The sequence below is a fragment of the Mustelus asterias genome, chromosome 17 (genome assembly GCF_964213995.1).
Source record: "Mustelus asterias chromosome 17, sMusAst1.hap1.1, whole genome shotgun sequence".
Taxonomy (NCBI): Eukaryota; Metazoa; Chordata; class Chondrichthyes; order Carcharhiniformes; family Triakidae; genus Mustelus; species Mustelus asterias.
The window spans coordinates 59,363,188-59,382,715 of NC_135817.1; the positions used below are offsets into that span (position 1 = coordinate 59,363,188).

Below are 19,528 nucleotides of genomic sequence, written 5' to 3' on the forward strand. Positions count from 1 at the left end.
TGCAGAGTTTAAAAACACTGCTTGGTATTAAGTATTACACCAAGGTTAAAAACCACCAAAAAATATATGGAATTAGTAGCAAGGGAACAATACTTCATGGCAGCTGCCTAAAACAATAATCTTCACATTGGTTTGTAGGAGAAAATTAGGCACTTACAGGATTTATCAAAGTTGCTTGACAGATACAAAAGGCATTCATCGGGTTGAAAGAATTGGTGGCGATAAGAGTTGAGAGTCTTCAAACACATGGAAGGAAGCCTATCCTAGCAGATGATATACATCGCCAAGAAACAGCACATCCATCAAGAGGAGATTGATTCTTGGAGTGGGGTACTTCACAAATGACAATTCACAGATGGATGAAAAAACATTTTAAAGATGCACTTGTTGCATCTGGACTGCTTTGGATAGAACCACAGAAGAGGCATTGGAAGGTAATTATTAACCATGTGCAATTGCAAAAGATAAAGCATCATGATTGAAGTTACAGAAAATGTTATTCAAGATTTTGGCAAGTACCATCAGCAGGTAGCAACCAGACTGAAGCAGGTTCTTTCAGAGGCGATGAACACACAGCAGAGAAGAGACATGTTCAAAAACTTGAAAGGAATGGAGTTAGAGATAGGGCCATAATGAAAGAGGATATTTGGGCAATAGCCAGATGGACAATTAGATGTTTAGATTATCAAGTTTCAATTTTCAAAGCTTTCAGAAAGTATACACTAGGTGCTGATGAAGAGATGCACGATTTACGTTAAGCTTTGGATTTTTTTCTGTGCGAGTAACATTTTTATTATAAAGAATGCAAATTGCATTCTACTGTCCTTACCCTACGCTGTTGTCATTGTCCCAAGAAACATTCTAATGAGATTTATACAGGAACTTGCACACATTATTCTCTTACAATTATCAGTCTGTTGCATCTTCACTCTCCAACTCCAGCAACAACATTATACACAAGACGAAAAAGAAAAAGTAATTAACTTCTAAATTATATGGTTGATTTTAATTAGCAATGGATAATTCATAAGATTGTGGGGTTGCATATTGGTTTTGGGAATTTATGTTGCAACAGCTACATCTGAAATCAATTCAGATCCTTCACCCCAGTCAATCATTATAAAGCTACATATGCCAACTTTCTGCAGAAACTAGAATATGAAGAAAATAGATACTGCCTCATCAGACAGGGGGTCTTAAATGCTGGTCTCATTACATAAAACCATTCCAAACTGAACATATTAATTCAACAAACATAAAAATGTAAAAATGCATCATCATTTAACCAAAGTGACTCCAAAACTATAGCCTGACCTTAACACTTAAACTTTTTCAAAACTGGACCAAAAGGGCACATCACCTCAGGGCAAGGGAAATGGGAACACACTGTATTAATTTTACAGAGAAAAATAGATAAACATGAATATGCCAATGGACCATACAACAACAAGTCCAACATTTAGTAAGAATTTAATTTTTGGACTCTCCTGCAACATTTCTAAGGAAATAACTTCATTTTCTACAAAATCCTTTGCTGTTTTTTTCGTACTGTAACTTTTGATTCCACAACACTGATCAAAATATTGCCACCACACGTTTCTCCTTTGCAAGTCATGTTCCTCTTTGTCCATTTGGTCCACAGCAGTTGTTTCGCCATTTATAAAACAGTCATTTTGTGTCTGATCTTCAGCAATACATGTGGAGCTCACAGACTTGGGATCACCACTTTCAGGCATTAATAGAATTAATTCTACTTGACCAGCCAGTGGAGAGGAATCATCATCTTTGTGTTTAGAATCAGAAATATCTGCACATCTGGTATCACTACATGCTACCAAACTTTTGTCTGTTAATTTATCAGATTCTTCCTTCTGGCAGCTTTCAATGATTTCTGTATTTTTTAATGACCAAAATGTGGTGTTGCAAATCAGCTCTCTGAAAGGAGGAGGGGTCAGCAGACTCACTACTACTGCTGTGATAACAGTGGTCCAAAACAAAATGGCTGCTATATACATGTAGTGAATGTTTCTGATAAAATCTGGTCTGGTGTCAGACTGGTCACATTCCGGCGTGTGATATATAAAAGCAAGAATCAAGCGTGTGATTCCCAAAATGGATCCAATCAACCCTCCACAGAAAGCCCCCTGTTCATTGCAGCGCTTCCAGAAAATACCAAGAAGAAACAGGGCTGCCACTGGTGGGGTAAGATAATCTGCTACCTCCTGAATGTAAAGATACATTTGTCCTCCCTGCATCTCTACAATTATAGGAACCCAAGCAATGCTTACAACTACCATGAAGACAACAAACAGACGACCTACTATCATAAGCTCTCGAGAGCTGGCAGCCTTCCGAATATGCTTGTAAACATCAAGGGTAAATATGGTGCTGGCACTATTGAATATGGAATCCAAATCACTCATTAATGCTGCTATCATGACAGCCATCATTAGGCCTCGAAGACCTACAGGCAAGATTCCCAATGCTAATCGTGGGTAGGCAATATTTGAGCAACCTGCTCTGCTGCCACATACTTGCATACAGTGCTCTGGATTAATGCAAGCAATCTCATCAGTAAAAAGAACTCTGGAAATCATGCCTGGGATGACTATGATAAACATAGGCAAGAGTTTCAAAAAACCAGCCATCAGGGTCGCTCCTTTTGCATGAGCAATGTTTTTTGCTGCCAAGACACGTTGCACAATGACTTGGTCAGCACACCAATACCAAACAGAAGCTGGCGTTTGACCCAACAGGAAACCAGGCCAAGGAATATCCTCATCAGTTGGTTCACGCAACATCTTTAGAGAATCTTCTTTTGGGTGAATGCGGCAGGTATTGGTAGAACTTAGGTTGAAAGAAGTAATGACTGCTGTAACATTTGGTGAGGCTAGCATATATTGGCGCTTGAGTTCTTCAAAACCTCCCACCTTGACCATTCCCACAATCATCAATGTTAAAGCTCCACCAATCATAAGAATGGCCTGCAGAACATCAGTGTAGATGACAGCCACAAGTCCTCCCGTGACAGTTAATATTGCAGTCAACGCAATCAAAACGATGATAGAGAGATACAAGTCCCAACCAAGTGATGCCCGGATGAACAATGCACCAGCATACAAATCGATGGAAAGCTTTGTGAAAACATACAATAGCAAGGACAACAATGCAAAATAGATTTTTATTCTGTTACCGCCATAACGTTTGGAAAGATATTGTGGCATGGTATATACACCAGACCTGATATAGACAGGGATGAAAATCCAACCTAATACCTGTAAAATCAACATTGCATTTAATTCCCAAGCTCCCACTGCAAACCCACTGGCTGCTCCAGATCCTGCCAACCCAATAAAATGTTCACTGCCAATATTGCTGACAAACAATGAAGCACCTATTGCCATCCAGGTCATGGAGCGTCCTGCAAGAAAGTACCCACTCACAGTACTTCTATTGGACTTCCACATCACAAAAAACCCAATGCACAATACAAGAACAAAATAAAATCCTACAACAGCCAAGTCAGCTGTTTCCATTAACCCAAACATTGTTACAGTACAGATTTAATTCAGTTTACAAAGGATATTCAGGCAATGACCAACCCTGTTACTTGACAGCAGTAAAATAAAAAGGGGAGAAAAAAAAACATACAATGCAGAATGGTAATACTTTGTCCTTTAGTTTGCTGCCCTGATCGAAATTATGAGATTCCAGTTGTACAGGTACTGGGATGCCAACTACTATTAATCTTGTTAACTTCACTTCTGACTATTTCTCATGCTCTTTTTAGTAGCATTCCACAAGACTGCAAGTGCTTAAATTGTTGGTGTTGAATTTCTTAGCTGTTGCTGACAGGTCTAGTGAGGAATAGAGTTACACTCCTGCAAGACAGCAAAGACAAAAGATAAAAAAGATATCAGAATTATAATTTTCAGGTTTATACACAATATAAAAATTAAACACTTGAAAAACAAATAAAACTATTTTCTACACATCGTAATACACCTAACGATATACCAAAAAGGCTATTTTTAAAAATATAAAAATGGTAGGGTAAGCCAAACACATGATTACTATCACCTGGCTTTCTTCCACAGCCCACCATAATTAAAAGTCAAATGTGCTAATACATACTCATAATGGAATGAATTAAAGCATCCAGAGCATGGAGAGAAAATTGGAATTATAAAAGTACACGAGACTGGGGGCTTTGTGTAAAAGAAACTAAGCTATGCAACTGCAAACTCATTAGTTGTAACAATCAAGAGAGAAATAATCTACTTTAGTTAAGCCAGTGCCAGACAATTTATACAACACATTTTATTTGCAATTTCTCAATTCCACTTGAAATGCCAAATGAAAAGTTAGTTTTAATAAAAGACTGTGCCATGAAATGCACATCACTTGCAGCAAGCCCAAATCATTTTGTAAACACAAGTTAGAGATATAATTCTGATTTATTCTGTTATGGCTTGTGAAACCGTAAACCACAGGTATAAAACCAGTTGTACAAATGGGTGTACATGCACAAAGTTGTCATAATGTACATAAGTGGATTTATAAAAGCACTGAACAAAAACTGTTGATTAAGCAAGTACAGAACTAGAGTGCTAATTTGCCTCACTCAAAATCATGGATTTATAGCCCAAAATAGCTCTAGAGCAGAGCTCCATAACAATTCACTGTAAGAAAACAAATCACAAGTTTAGAAAAAGGTGACACATCTTATGCATCACATAGCTGTGGCACTAAGACCAGTTATGTCAAAAGCACACAACACACATTCAAGTCACAAATTCATTAAACACACTTACTGTACATTATATTTGCTTAAAAGCATAGAGATTCACACTTCAAAGCATATTACTTAGCAAAATGCTTAACAGTGCTAACAAAAAGCAGTTGAGGTGACCATTATTCAAAACAATCAAATCTGACAACTGAACTAGGAAATGGTGATAGGCTAAAAACATGGCACAATCAATAAAATGAGAAAATTAAAAATGTTTTTCTGGGAGCAGAAGCACATCGAATGAGTTCAAATCATAGCATTGATAGTCATTTACCCTCAAAGGGTAAATTTCACTATATATATATAGCACTCAAGGTAGATTGCCTTCTATGATTATCTGAACTACACAAGGAAAGGTTGTTGGAAGAGCAAAAAGTCCAAAGTTAATTCTTCTAGTACTTAGCCTTGCATTCAATTGCCTTTTCAAACACCCCCAACATCAACTCAATTACCGCTCCAGGTAGATTGTCCCCAAGGTAATTCACAGTGAAGTTTTGTTTTTCCAATGCATCCCTTTTGAAACTACTTTTCACTAGTTGAAATTTCTCTCTCCTTCTGGTCTTAGTAGCTAAGCTATGAACCCTCTCTATCTATTGTTATGTTGTAGTTAATATATTTAGGGGTATTAAAGATTTTCATGAAAATAGAAAACTCTCAGGGTCCAAGATACAGATTCATGGATTTAAAGTTAATTGACAAAAATTAAAATACAACTTCCTCAGAGTAGTTAACATGTTAAACAGTCTACCCAGAGGAGCAGCAGAACTGGGGGTATGATTTTAATGGGATGATAGGTGCTACTGGAGACAAGCCACAAAATCCCACAAAATGGGACAGAGTTGAATTTACTCCACTTTGCTTAGGGATTTAGGACAGGGTCACAATAACATTATTTGTGCACACCTAGTGATATGAAAAAGGTTACAGAAAGTTAGGACTGGGAAATAAACATTGTGGTATAACAATTTTTATTCATTCGTTGGAACAGGCATCGCTGGCTGGCCAGCATTTATTGCTCATCCCTAGTTGCCCGAGAGCAGTTGCAAATCAGCCACATGTAGGCCAAACCAGGTAAGGATGGCAAATTTCCTTCCCTAAAGAACATTAGAAATGATAGAGGAGGAAAAGGACAAGAGAAGCTACACTTACTGGAGCTAACAGTAGCAATAGAAAAAGGAACACAGCTTTCAGCAAGACAGAATACAACCCATATGAATACATATAAAAGATAATAAAGGATGAATCACACTAATGAGTCTTCTACAAACCAGCTAATAATGGAAGGGAAGTGCAGGAAGAAAAACAGATAAATTAAGGGGCAGAGTGAAAAACAGAACTGTCATGGAGAATTTCAGCCACCCCAACCTCTTCCATAAGAGAATTCAGTGTGTACAGTACTGCTTTCTGTCCCAATATTTAAAAATCCCAATGTGAGAAGATTTGCTATTAAGTCTATTAGTGGGGAATGAATCAGAGCAGATAAGAGAAGCAAATGGGGGGGGGACAACATCTGGGCAATACTGATCATAGAAGCTTTTAAGATAATAATAGGGAAGGACACAAGTATGACGAAAAACAGGTTGATAGAATGGAGAGAAAAGATCATTTTTGACAAAGAATAGAACTTGACAAAATGGACAATAATTTTGGGAGAACAATGGGAAGCATCTGAAAGTGTTTTGAGTGCAGGAAAAGTATATTCTACTAAAAGGAAAGAACCTAAACGCTAGTGAGACTCCATGGATGAATAAATACAAGGGAACAACTGAGGATCAGAAAATAGTAAAATATTATGTAGAGAAGTGCACGATGGGAGAGAAGGCAAAAGCAAAGGAGAACTATGAAATCAAAAAGCAAACTATTTACCATTTATATAGATGATCTGGAGGAGGGGACGGAGTGTAGGGTAACGAAGTTTGCAGACGACACAAAGATAAGTGGAAAAGTGAATCGTGTGGAGGACGGAGAAGATCTGCAGAGAGATTTGGACAGGCTGAGTGAGTGGGCGAGGATATGGCAAATGGAGTGTAATGTTGATAAATGCGAGGTTATACACTTTGGAGGAAATAATAACAAATGGGATTACTATCTCAATGGAAACAAATTAAAACATGCTACCGTGCAAAGGGACCTGGGGGTCCTTGTGCATGAGACGCAAAAGCCCAGTCTGCAGGTACAACAGGTGATCAAGAAGGCAAATGGGATGTTGGCCTATATCGCGAGGGGGATAGAATATAAAAGCAGGGATGTCTTGATGCACCTGTACAGGGCATTGGTGAGGCCGCAGCTGGAATACTGTGTGCAGTATTGGTCCCCTTATATGAGGAGGGATATATTGGCATTGGAGGGAGTGCAGAGAAGGTTCACCAGGTTGATACCGGAGATGAGGGGTTTGGATTATGAGGAGAGGCTGAGGAGATTGGGTTTGTACTCGTTGGAGTTTAGAAGGATGAGGGGGGGTCTTATGGAGACTTATAAGATAATGCGGGGGCTGGATAGGGTGGAGGCGGAGAGATTCTTTCCACTTAGTAAGGAAGATAAAACTAGAGGACACAGCCTCAAAATAAAGGGGGGTCGGTTTAAGACAGAGTTGAGGAGGAACTTCTTCTCCCAGAGGGTGGTGAATCTCTGGAATTCTCTGCCCACTGAGGTGGTGGAGGCTACCTCGCTGAATATGTTTAAAGCGCGGATGGATGGATTCCTGATCGGTAAGGGAATTAAGGGTTATGGGGATCAGGCAGGTAAGTGGTACTGATCCACGTCAGATCAGCCATGATCTTATTGAATGGCGGGGCAGGCTCGAGGGGCTAGATGGCCTACTCCTGCTCCTATTTCTTATGTTCTTATGTTCTTAAAACAGAGCACTGTCAATACTGAAGTCTGCAATTACAAAATACTAATAAACCAATAGAATGGGCAAATAAAGTTCAACACAGATAAACATTTCAGTAGGAAGAATAGGAAGGCCATTAATTACTTGGAAGGTAAGTGTCTCGGTGCTGTATAGAACAAAAGCATATCCGAGTACAAACGCACCCATCAATAGATGTTGCACCACAGGTGAGCAAGTACACTAAAAATAAACCAAGCTTTGGAGAAGTTGAGGCTGTTCTCCTCAGAAGAGAGAAAATTAAGAGGAGATTTGATAGAGGTATCAAAAATCATGGGGAAATCAATTCAGAGCAAGAAAACTGCTTCCATTGGCAGAAGGGTCGAGAACCAGCGAACACACATTTAAGGTGAATGGCAAAAAGAACCAACAGAAACATGGGAAAAAAACATTCTTACTAGCAATGTGCTGCCTAGGACTTTAGTGGTGACGACTCAAATATGGCTTTCCAAAGAGAATTGGATTATTTGAAGAGGGTTACAGGGAAATGGCAGGGCTGTGAATCAACTGTTGTTGCTTCTGCAGAGAGCCAGCATGGACATTACAGGCCAAACGGCCTCCTTCTGTACTGTAACCATTCTATGACTCTACTGTTGCTTCTTCATCTGATCTCAACATTGAAAACATCAAATGTACTGTTCCTTATAAGCTCACAGGTCTCCCTGGGTCATTTTTATTCCCATCATACCAGTGTTACTTTTTGTTTGCCCAACATATAATTGGAAAACAGTATTAAAATGATGTCATGTGAAGAGATTATTTAAACTGGACTTGAAATAACACTCTGGTTACTTTTTTAAAAAGTCTAATTTGGAAAGACTGGAAATCTTGGTATTGTTCCATCTAAAGCAGAGTGTGTTGATGGAGATTAGTTTTATTAAAGGTGCTCAAAATTAAGTGATTTGAAAGAGTTAACAAGTAAAAACCATTTCTGTTGGTAGGTTGACCAGAGGATGGTTATTTGGCAAAAGGAACTGGCAGGTGAGAAGATTTTGTTCTTACGCAGCGAGTTGTGATGTTTGGAGTGCACTGTCTGAAATAGTGGTGCAAACAGATTCAATCATGAAAACAAAATATCTGTAGGACTGAGAAGGGAGAAGGAGGGGGTGGGGGAGGGGAGAAGAGAGAGAGAGAAAGAGGACCAAGCGGATAGCTCTTTTAAAGAGTTGGTACTAGCTCAATGGACTAAATGGCCTGTTTGCGTGTTACAGGATGTTTTGAATTTGGCATTAAGTTTCGGTCTGCATTTCGCAAAGAAAACATGGAGTATATATAGTTTTGTTCAAATTATTCATTTTTTTTAAAAAGGAGGGAAGAGAACAATATCAAGTTCATCTTACATATCAAGTTTTCTTTTAATGAATGATCAGTCACGTCATGGAAACCTTCCTCATTATTAAGCCAGTCATTTCACAGAACTCTCCAGAACAATTCCACTATAGTTAGCTACCTGATCCAGGAAACTACGTTATAGGCTGACAAAGTCAAGAGCAGGAACGTTGTCTGATCTTCCCTTCCCTAATTCAAAGCTGTTGAAAATTCTTGTAACCTTGCCACCACCCAATTTATGATCAGTAACCAAATAAAGGAAACAAACTTACTACTTACTTGGCTCCCAAGAATTCAAGATTCATTTTTAAAATATATAGAGCAAAATTAAAAACTGCATATTACTACAAAGTCCAAATTTTGAGCATTGCAGTTTCCCCCCCCCCCACTTAGTATGAAAATATACTAGGGTTAGAATCTAGATGATGTTAAAACATGATGTACCTTGTCACTGTTTGTTTCAACAAAACTTAAATTGCTCCTCCAAAGGATATTGTTTTCAAATGTTATTTTAATATATGACTGGATCTGATATTGTCTTTCTTCTCGAAATACCCGCTTTGCATCTAAAATTGCGCACCCATTACAGACTACGCTACACTCAATGGGGATGAAGTATCAAGGGTCGAGAGCTTCAAGATTTTAGGTGTCCAGATCACCAACAACCTGTCCTGGTCCCCCCATGCCAACACTATAGCTAAGGAAGCCCACCAACACCTCTACTTTCTCAGAAGACTAAGGAAATTTGGCATGTCAGCTACGACTCTCACCAACATTTACAGATGCACCATAGAAAGCAGCTTGGTATGGCTCCTGCTCTGACTAAGACCGCAAGGAACTACAAAAGGTCGTGAATGTAGCCCAATCCATCACGCAAACCAGCCTCCCATCCATTGACTCTGTCTACACTTCCCGCTAGTGCGGCAAAGCAGCCAGCATAATTAAGGACCCCATACACCCCGGACATTCTCTCTTCCACCTTCTTCTGTAGGGAAAAGGATACAAAGGTCTGAGGTCACGTACCAACCGACTCAAGAACTGCTTCTTCCCTGCTGCCCGTTAGACTTTTGAATGGACCTACCTTGCATTAAGTTGATCTTTCTCTATACCCTAGCTATGACTGCAATACTACATTCTGTACTCTCGTTTCCTTCTCTATAAACAGTATGCTGTGTCTGTATAGCATGCAAGAAACAATACATTTCACTGTATGCTAATACATGTGACAATAATAAATCAAATCAGATAGTGATAAAATAGAACATAGGAATGGGAATAAATATTCAGCACCCGAGTCTGTTCTGCCATTCAATTAGATCATGATTCAGTTGTATATTAATTTAATCTGTTCCACCTTGGTTCAATAACCCCTAATTCCCATGACAACTATCACAGTTTTGCAAATTTCAATGGAAACCTAAATTCAAAGGAGCTGTCTGGCTTGATTTATTTTAACCTGATGGGTTCTCAATCTTATGTGCTGCAATATCACAGTTCCATCCTTCTGTAGGCTTTAGCGCTGACCTCAGCCTTAGTTCTTAAGTTAACTGAACTGGATGTTAGGGCTGTGATAAAAGCATTTGCCATAAAGCCAGATTTTCAAAGTTTCTGCCCACCTTTCCTCAAAATGATGGAAAATTCCAAAGATCCTAATTTAGACTAGATTCCATGATGGCATGTAACTGAGTTAAGTGCCATCTCTGTTAAATACTTAGACCTCAGTGGCTTTAAAAGAAAATAAACATTCATCTTCCAGTGATGAAAACAATAGTAGGAACAATCGCGAACAGATGCTTACTCTGTTGTACCCAAACTTGTACTTCTGTAAATCAACATTTCCAAAAATCACTAAAAGCAACAACCTGGGTTGTAACTTTTCCATGCGTCACTTACCAGCCCCAAACCGCTCAGGAAAGCACAGGCCAACTCTGTTTCCTACTAAAAGGACAGATTCTAGCATTGTCAAGCATCACAATTTTAAAAATTATAACCTTATTTTGTACAAACATCACAAATAAGCATTCAAAACAATTAAAGCTTTTATATATGTATACATCAACTGCATTGTATTTTCTTCAAAACATAAAAATGATTGTTTGGAGATACAATAATTGCAGATGCCAAAGAAACTTGATTGAGCAAACTTAGTTGCTAGTGAAATTCACTTACCAATGGAACAGCATTACCATGAGAACTATACTATTTGTTTTTAGAGAATCAAAGCAATAACTTTCCATTGTTCAGCCTTTAAAATTCGGTAGAATACATTTCACAGATCAATAGAAAATTGGTACCTCTGTTTAAAAAAAACTCACCATCTTAGTTACCAGCAGTTTTGAAAAGTGAGCACTGCAGTTCAGCTACGGAAAATGGGTCAATCTCAGGATCACAACTTTTTTTTGCAAAGAATGCAGTCAGTTTCATTCAGTCAGGCACACAACCTAAAGTACAGCATGTAGCACATACTTTTGATTAGAGAGTTTTGAATTAATCACTCTTTGAATCAATGTCGACAGTGTAGCAATTTGAAGCTGAGCTGACTATTTACTGTAACTGAACTTGAACCTTGCTGCATTTTGATTCAAAGTAAATCAAATAGTTTGGGATTTGTTGCAGGATCATTACAAAAATTCGCCAAACAGCTTTGATTGGATCAGATTATCACCTTATGTTTAATCATACAATAAACTTGAACTACTACAAATTTTTAAAAACTGAGCTTTAAGTAAAAACAGCATTTGAGCTACGAAGATAAGCCCTTAGAATTGACACGTTATTTATGTATCAAGTATTGCATTTTACAATACTGCCAATACTTAAACTATGTTTACATTATTAATTCTGTACACACTAATAACAGGTAGATTTGATCATATAATTTGCAGGGCTACCCTTTCCATGTTCAAAAATACTATTTTTGTAAACATAGTAAAGCCCCCATGGCGTATTTTAGGCACGTTGGTGCTAATGAGGCTTGCAAGCTACATCAATGACCAGTTTAAATGAGAAACGATGGCCAAGTTGCAGGTAATGTATTAGCCTAGAGTAAGTATTGAGGGTTGGAATATTGCAGTGTTCAGAGCCAAGGTCTACACATTTATAATTTGTGGTCAGTGCACTGCACAGAATCAGCAGAAGACCTCTGCATCCAGCAGTCAAGATCCTATTCACTAGTTTGAATGTAGCAAAGACATTTGGACCACAAGAAAACAATTGGCTCAAGCTTGAAAATAAATGGGCATCTGGAAATAAAGAGCATCCTCAGAGGGAAAGAAACATAGCTGTGATGGGAGAGTAGGGACAACTGATCCAATTGATGAGAGTTCACAGCCAGGAAAATAAGGCAAAAGAAAGCTGAGAAACAGAACAATCAATAACTGGAAAAATTCAAAGATTAATGGTCAACATTTCATCAAGTTGCAGTAATCAAGCTTCTTGCTTAAGTATAAGCAGTGAAACTTCATTTCATTTAATGAAGTGTTTAACATGTTGCAAGTGGCAACTTTATAATTTATTACAAATGAAAAAGAAAATGGTTAGTGCTATCTGGTCAATTTAAAAGACAGGAAAAGGGGGAATTAAAGTCCTTACATTTTACACAGCGCCTTTCACCACCTTGGGATGCTCCCAAATTAATTTACAGACATACTTGTTAAAGAAAAGTATATGCACTGTTGTAATGTAAATAACGTGGCATCCCATTTGCAAAGGATAAGCACAGACATGAAAGCATTAAAAAATGTGCCAGTTTGGGGGGGGGGGGAGGAGTAATGTTGCCCTGGGTACAATACCCTTCGACTGAACACAAACACGCATATACAAATTGATGTTTCGGTTTACAGCATTGAGTGCCTCCAGTTAACATGTGTTTCAGAAATAGGAGGCCACCATTTTTGATTGATCTTTGTCCCAATATCTTTTAATCACGTTCAAAGCAAAAGCTTATCTTTCATAAGCATCAAGAACTTTCCAAGAACCAAAACTTGATCTTATGAACAAAATATGCAAAGTCTCTTGCTGACATACAAGAACAGTTCAGATGTGCATTGGTAGTTGTACATAAGTTCATCTTTATCTGACTTACATAAAGAACATAACAGACTGTTAGGTCAAACTAGAGCTACAAATTTGTATTTAAAAATCAAACAAAAAAGTTTCAAGTTGATTACCGTACTTCACTTAGCATTTCTCCATGTTTAAAAATAAAAACTCCAAAATCTTAACAGTCCTCTGTCACTGCCTGGGCCACATATTCATGAGGAATGTGAAAAATTAATCCCACAGGGTCCTTTCTTCGTATCGTGACTTGGACCTGCCGTCTCTCAAGTGAACTGAAGCATTCGTCACTTATTCCCAGTCCGAACTGCTCCTGGCAACAGAAATCCAGAAGATACAACAGGAGGATATGGCTCACATACCATCTTAATTGGATGGAGCACCCAACACCTGCTTTAACCATGAAATTATAAACATAATTTGCAATTGACCTGTTTTTTTAAAAAAGTTTATTTTGCTAGTTTATTCATCAGAAATAATGATACTGCTTCATCTTGCAATGGAAAACAACACAAATCCAAGGTAGCTAACCACAATCCAGGCCTCGAGGGGCAACTGGACACACAGTAACATTTGGCAGGGAGGCGGCTTTCTGGAGCAGGCATTCCAGAAGGTTGACACCTCACAGGTTGCTAGTAGTGAAGCATTCACAGGAGACTGAGTGACCATCAGCAGTTAGGTCAAGAAGCCACAGATGAGGGTAGAAAGGGGATCATCTGCTGAGCTGAAATTGTCAAATAGGCATAGCTGTTTAGGTACCAGTGACGTGGATAAAAAAACTACAAAAATAATTTTTCTTTGCATTATGCAATGACCAGGAGAGCACGAGGTAAACTAGACATACCTTGTTCTTTTTGCATTTAACAATTCCGATGTTCGTGAAGAGGACACTCATGAGTAATTTCACCATAGTGAGCAATGAGTAGTTACCCATGGAGGATAACAGTGTAGATAGTAAGAACAGGAAAATAATAGTTGTGTGGGATTCAAGATCAAATATTTTTGTCTTAATCTACAGTTTGAAATTATATGGCACTTCTCAGGTGTCAGAGACATAAGCATAATGGCGACAAATCAAAAGGTCCTGGAAAGCAGTGAGCAACCAGCATCATACTTCACGATGGGAATCAATAGCATGGCTTGGAGTAGATTTAAGGACCTACCAGGAGATTGCAAAGAGTTCAGTTCCAAATTAAGAAGCAGAACCTAGGGAAGTAATTGTGGTTCAAATTCCAAGTTCTCTACTGGATAAGACAAAGAAAGAACTTTTCACACTTGGCAGGATGTATCATGCAAAATGGACAGTTCTGTAATCCAGGGACACCAGGATGCCTTTTGGAACCAGAAAGGTCTATATAGGCATGATAGAATCATAGAAACCCTACAGTGCAGAAAGAGGCCATTCGGCCCATCGAGTCTGCACCGACCACAATCCCACCCAGGCCCTACCCCCTTATCCCTACATATTTACCTGCTAATCCCTCTAACCTACGTATCTCAGGACACTAAGGGGCAATTTTAGCATGGCCAATCAACCTAACCCGCACATCTTTGGACTGTGGGAGGAAACCGGAGCACCCGGAGGAAACCCACGCAGACACGAGGAGAATGTGCAAACTCCTCACAGACAGTGACCCAAGCCGGGAATCGAACCCAGGTCCCTGGAGCTGTGAAGAAGCAGTGCTAACCACTGTGCTATCGTGCCGTGGTCATCACCTAAACAAGAGAGCAACCAGAGTCCTTGAAGAAAGGGCAAATAGAGCAGTGGGGAAACTTTAAACTTGTGGGGGTGGGAATGGAAATCCACGCAAAAAAAATAGATTTCAAGAAGGCTGTGGCTGCTGTTGACTACAATTTTCATCTGAGGATGATTTTCAGATAAAGAGACGTGGAGAAAAGGTGGGTAAAATAGACAAATCGGCCACTATTTGCCTAACTGGCGAAAGAGGCTTAATGACCTATTCCAGTTCTTACATTCCTACAAATGTAAAGGTGAACCATTCAGTTCTTCCCTTCAGTTAAATCCTTGACTTATTTTCGGCTTTAGCGAAATGAAACTCAAAAAAGATTTTTAAGTAGATTTCTGGGCAAAGCCGTGTGCGTGTATGTGCGACAAATGAAAATTATTGCCACCCAAGGAGGGAGGGCAAAATGACTTTCGGCAGATTCATTGGGCGATAGGGAATAAATAAAAGCCCCGCGTTTTCACAAATGGGAATGCAAATTTCGCAGCCGGGTGGGGGGGGAAGAGGACGACGTTGATTTCTCGCTTTCCAGTTGCTGAGGAAATATGAGACCCTCCCCCTGCCCAAGGGGAGCCAAACAATAACACGGAGCCTCGAAAAATCAAGGGGCACGACTCATTCCTGTAAAATGGAGGAAGATCGGAATAAACGCTTCGGACAGTCGTGGATGGCAGCCGGGTGAACCAGGAGTTACACATGTGTGTGTATGTGTATATATTTTATATAAATAAAATGGTATTGAATTCTGTAATGGGTTTAACAAGAAAAACAAGAGGAGGGACGGTGATTTCTCCTGTTGTGTGTGCTTATGGTAGAGCATTTGCAAAGAAAAACAATTATTTAGAGGCAGACTCTTTAATTTCCCTTCTTACCGATTTTGTTTCCAGTTTCCTCGCTCGGGCTCTAAACTCCCCCCCCAAAAAAAATCTATTCGAAGCTGTTGTCCTCCTTCTCCAAGCCCAGCATCCAGACACTTCTAGAAGCTTCGTCCACCTCACTCCACCCCGCCCACCAACCGAAGCTGTTTGCACTTTGGGCGGCAGAAAATTGCCTTCTCGAATCTTCCTTCACGTCCCCATCTCGAATCGTCCTTTACCCCTCTCCCTCTTTCTCCTCCTATCTTCCTCCCTCTATTCTTCTCCTATCTTCCTCCCTCTTTTCTCCTCCTATCTTCCTCCCTCTATTCTTCTCCTATCTTCCTCCCTCTTTTCTCCTCCTATCTTCCTCCCTCTATTCTTCTCCAATCTTCCTCCCATTCAACGGTCTCTCCATCTTTTATTTTCCTCCGGGTTTGGAGGAAAATGAAGCGATTCACTGACTGACAGCGGCTGCTTTATATTTGACGCTGCTGGAAATTGAAGTTTATTTTTCCTCTCCCCCCCCCCAAAAAAAAAATTCGCTCCGTTTTTATTTTCATTTTTATTCGATTACAGCATCGAAGCCCCTGGTTTTGTTTGTATTCTGAGTGCCGCATTACTTACCCGTTCCGATCCCAGGCACCGCCTCACGTGCAGCTCCGGCCGTTAAATTTGAATAAACAAACTGAACCGGCTCGCCCAGAATGACCCATGCAAGAGGAGGCGGGCGGGCGGCCAGCCTTCCGCCAATCAGCAGGCGCCGACGGGCGGGTCCGGCTCACTCATTGGTCTCGCCCCCTTGTCAATCAGAGCCAACTGGCTTGCCATTCGCCACGCTCGCTGTCAATCACAGCATCCTCCCCCGGGCTCTTGGACTGGCACTTGTGTCAACGGGTTGGCATTGAGATCCTCAGCGTGTGTTTGGGGCTTGGTGGGATGACCCATTCAGCCACTGGCACAACGTGCTTCATTGCAGCAATGGAGAGAAATGTGACGTGATGCATCTTGGCAGTAGGATTAGTGAACTGAAGTCCAGCTCTAAAGGTCTGATTTCCAATAAAGACACATGAACACACAAATTAGGAGCAGGGGTAGGCCTTTGTCCTTTGAGCCTGTTCCACCATTCAGTAAGATTCAGTGCCGGATTTAGACTTGGTGAGGCCCTAAGCTATATAAAGCTTGGAGGCCCCTTGTTAAAAAGTTACACCAAAAGGTCTCACAAAGGTGCGTACCAAAACAGGACCCTGGGTCGCCACAAAAAAATTGAAAACATAATTATTCCTTTTAATCATTTAATAGCAAGGTATTTAAAGTGAAAAATACAAATTATTTTCAAATGAATGCATTTACTGATTACATATTTATCATTTGGCTGGCATGATCTCTCATAGATTTTGGTAATTTTTTGAGTTGCTCTTCAAGCTGGTGTTTTCTTTTTCTTTTCTGGTATCCGCTCTTAAATGTTCTCTTCATTGTAAACCTTCTGAAATTTTGTGAGGCCCCTGCGGATTGTGAGGCCCTAAGCTGTAGCTTGTTTAGCTAATGCCGAAATCCGGCACTGATTGTGGTTGATCTAATGTTAACCTCAACTTTACATCCCTGCCTACCCCGATAATCTTTCCCCCCTTGCTTCCCAACAATCAGGTGGCACAGTTTTTAAGTTTATTTATTAGTGTCACAAGTAGACTTACATTAACACTGCAATGAAGTTACTGTGAAAATCCCCTAGTCGCTACACTCTGGCTCCTTTTCAGTTACACTGAGGGAGAATTTAGCACGGCCAATGCACCTAACCAGCACATCTTTCGGACTGTGGGAGGAAACTGGAGCACCCAGAGGAAACCCATGCAGACACGGGGAGAACATGCAGACTCCGCACAGACAGTAACCCAAGCCAGGAATTGAACCCTGGTCCCTGGCATTGTGAGGCAATAGAGCTAACCACTGTGCCACCATGCTGTCCTTTAGAATTTACAAACATACAAATTAGGAGCAGGAGTAGGCCACTCAGCCCTTTAAGCCTGTTTCGCCTTTCAATAATGGTTGATCTCATTTTAACCTGAATTTGACATTCTTGCCTACTCTGATAATCTTTCACTCCCTTGCTTCCCAACAATCAGGTAGCACTGCTGCGTCACAGCGCCAGGAACCTGGGTTCAATTCCAGCCTTAGGTGTCTGCCTGTGTGGAGTTTGCACATTCTCCCCGCATCTGTGTGGGTTTCCTTCAGATGCTTCGGTTTCCTCCCACACTACAAAGATGTGCAGGTTATGTTGATTGGCCGTGATAAGTGTTGCCCTGGTGATAGGGAAATTAGCAGGGTAAATACATGGTAAATACTTGAGATGAGGAAATGAGAACCTAACAAATGGATATAGATAGGTTAGGAGAGTGGGCCAAAATGTGGCAGATGGAGTTTAAGGTGGATAAGTGTGAGGTCATGCATTTTGGTCGTAAAAATGGAAAGGCGACTTATTATCTAAATGGGGAGAGACTTCAGGGTGCTCCGCTGCAGAGGGATCTGGGTGTCCTCGTTCATGAGTCACGGAAAACTGGCATGCAGGTACAGCAGATAATAAAGAAAGCAAATGGAATGTTGACATTTATAGCTAAAGGAATAGAATGTAAGGTAAGGAAGCATTGTTGCAACTATACAAAGCATTGGTGATGTCACATCTGGAGTATTGTGCACAGTTTTGGTCCCCATATTTGAGAAAAGATGTAGTGGCATTGGAGGCAGTTCAGAGGAGGTTCACTAGATTGATTCCAGAGATGAGGGGTTTGTTGTATGAAGAGAGATTGAACAGTTTAGGCCTATACTGTCAAGAATTTAGAAGAATGAGAGATCATAGTCTTAGGGTAAAGGGTAGCAAATTTAAAACAGAGTTGAGGAGAAACTACTTCTCCAAAGGGTTGTGAATCTGTGGAATTCGCTACCCCAAAGTGCAGTGGATGCTACGACAGCGAGTATGTTTAAGGAGGAGTTAGACAGATTTCTAATTGATAATTGGCTGAAAGGTTATGAGGAGAACGCAGAACAATGGGGATGAAGAGCAGGTCAGCCATGATCGAATGGCAGAGCAGATTCAATGGGCTGAATGGCCTACTTCTGCTCCTATATCTTATGAATTTATGGCTTACAGGGATTGGGCCTGGATGCGATTGTTGTCACTGCAGGCTCAATGGGCCAAATGACCTTGAGGAAGAAAATTCCTAAAGTTTCACAACCATCTGAGAACAAAAAACTTTCCTCATCTGTCTTAAATGGGCGATCCCTTATTTTTAAAAGGTGGTCACTAGTTCTAGATTCTCCTACAAGAGGAAACATTTTATTTGCCCTGTCAAATCATTTACGCCACAGAGGAGACCATTTGGCCCATTGAGACCGTACTGGCTCTCCACAGAGAAACCCAGTCAGTCCCATTCTCCCATTCTATCCCCATTGCCAGGATTGTTATAGTTAAGAAAGCCCACCAACGCTGCTACTTTTTCAGAAGACTAAGAAAATTTGGCATATCCGCTACGATTTTCACCAACTTTTAGAGATGCACCATAGAAAGCATTCTTTCTGGTTGTATCACAGCTTGGTATGGCTCCTGCTCTGTCCAAGATTGCAAGAAACTACAAAAGGTCATGAACGAAGCCCAATCCATCACTCAAACCAGCCTCCCACCCATTGACTCCATCTACACTTCCCGCTGCCACAGGAAAACAGCCAACATAATTAAGTACCCCATGCACCCCAGACATACTCTCTTCCACCTTCTTCAATCGGGAAAAAGATACAAAAGTCTGAGGTCACGTACCAACCGACTCAAGAACAGCTTCTTTCCTGCTGCTGTCAGACTTTTGAATGGACC

The 19,528-nt window shown here is 40.3% G+C and overlaps 1 protein-coding gene across 2 annotated transcripts; it reads right to left on the bottom strand.

Moving 5' to 3' along the window:
• Positions 1–1,353: 1,353 nt before the first annotated feature.
• On the bottom strand, positions 1,354–11,452 carry LOC144506531 (sodium/myo-inositol cotransporter-like). 2 transcript variants are annotated; one of them, XM_078232780.1, is made up of 2 exons: positions 10,905–11,452; positions 1,354–3,881 (listed from the first exon to the last, which is right to left on the bottom strand). In XM_078232780.1, exon 2 carries the CDS (start codon positions 3,546–3,548, stop codon positions 1,398–1,400), a length of 2,151 nt encoding a protein of 716 aa, XP_078088906.1. In that variant the 5' UTR covers positions 3,549–3,881; positions 10,905–11,452; the 3' UTR covers positions 1,354–1,397. The 2 variants fall into 2 exon arrangements, with proteins under 2 accessions (XP_078088906.1, XP_078088905.1); XM_078232779.1 differs by having other exon boundaries at positions 11,327–11,445.
• Between the last annotated feature and the right edge of the window lie 8,076 nt (positions 11,453–19,528).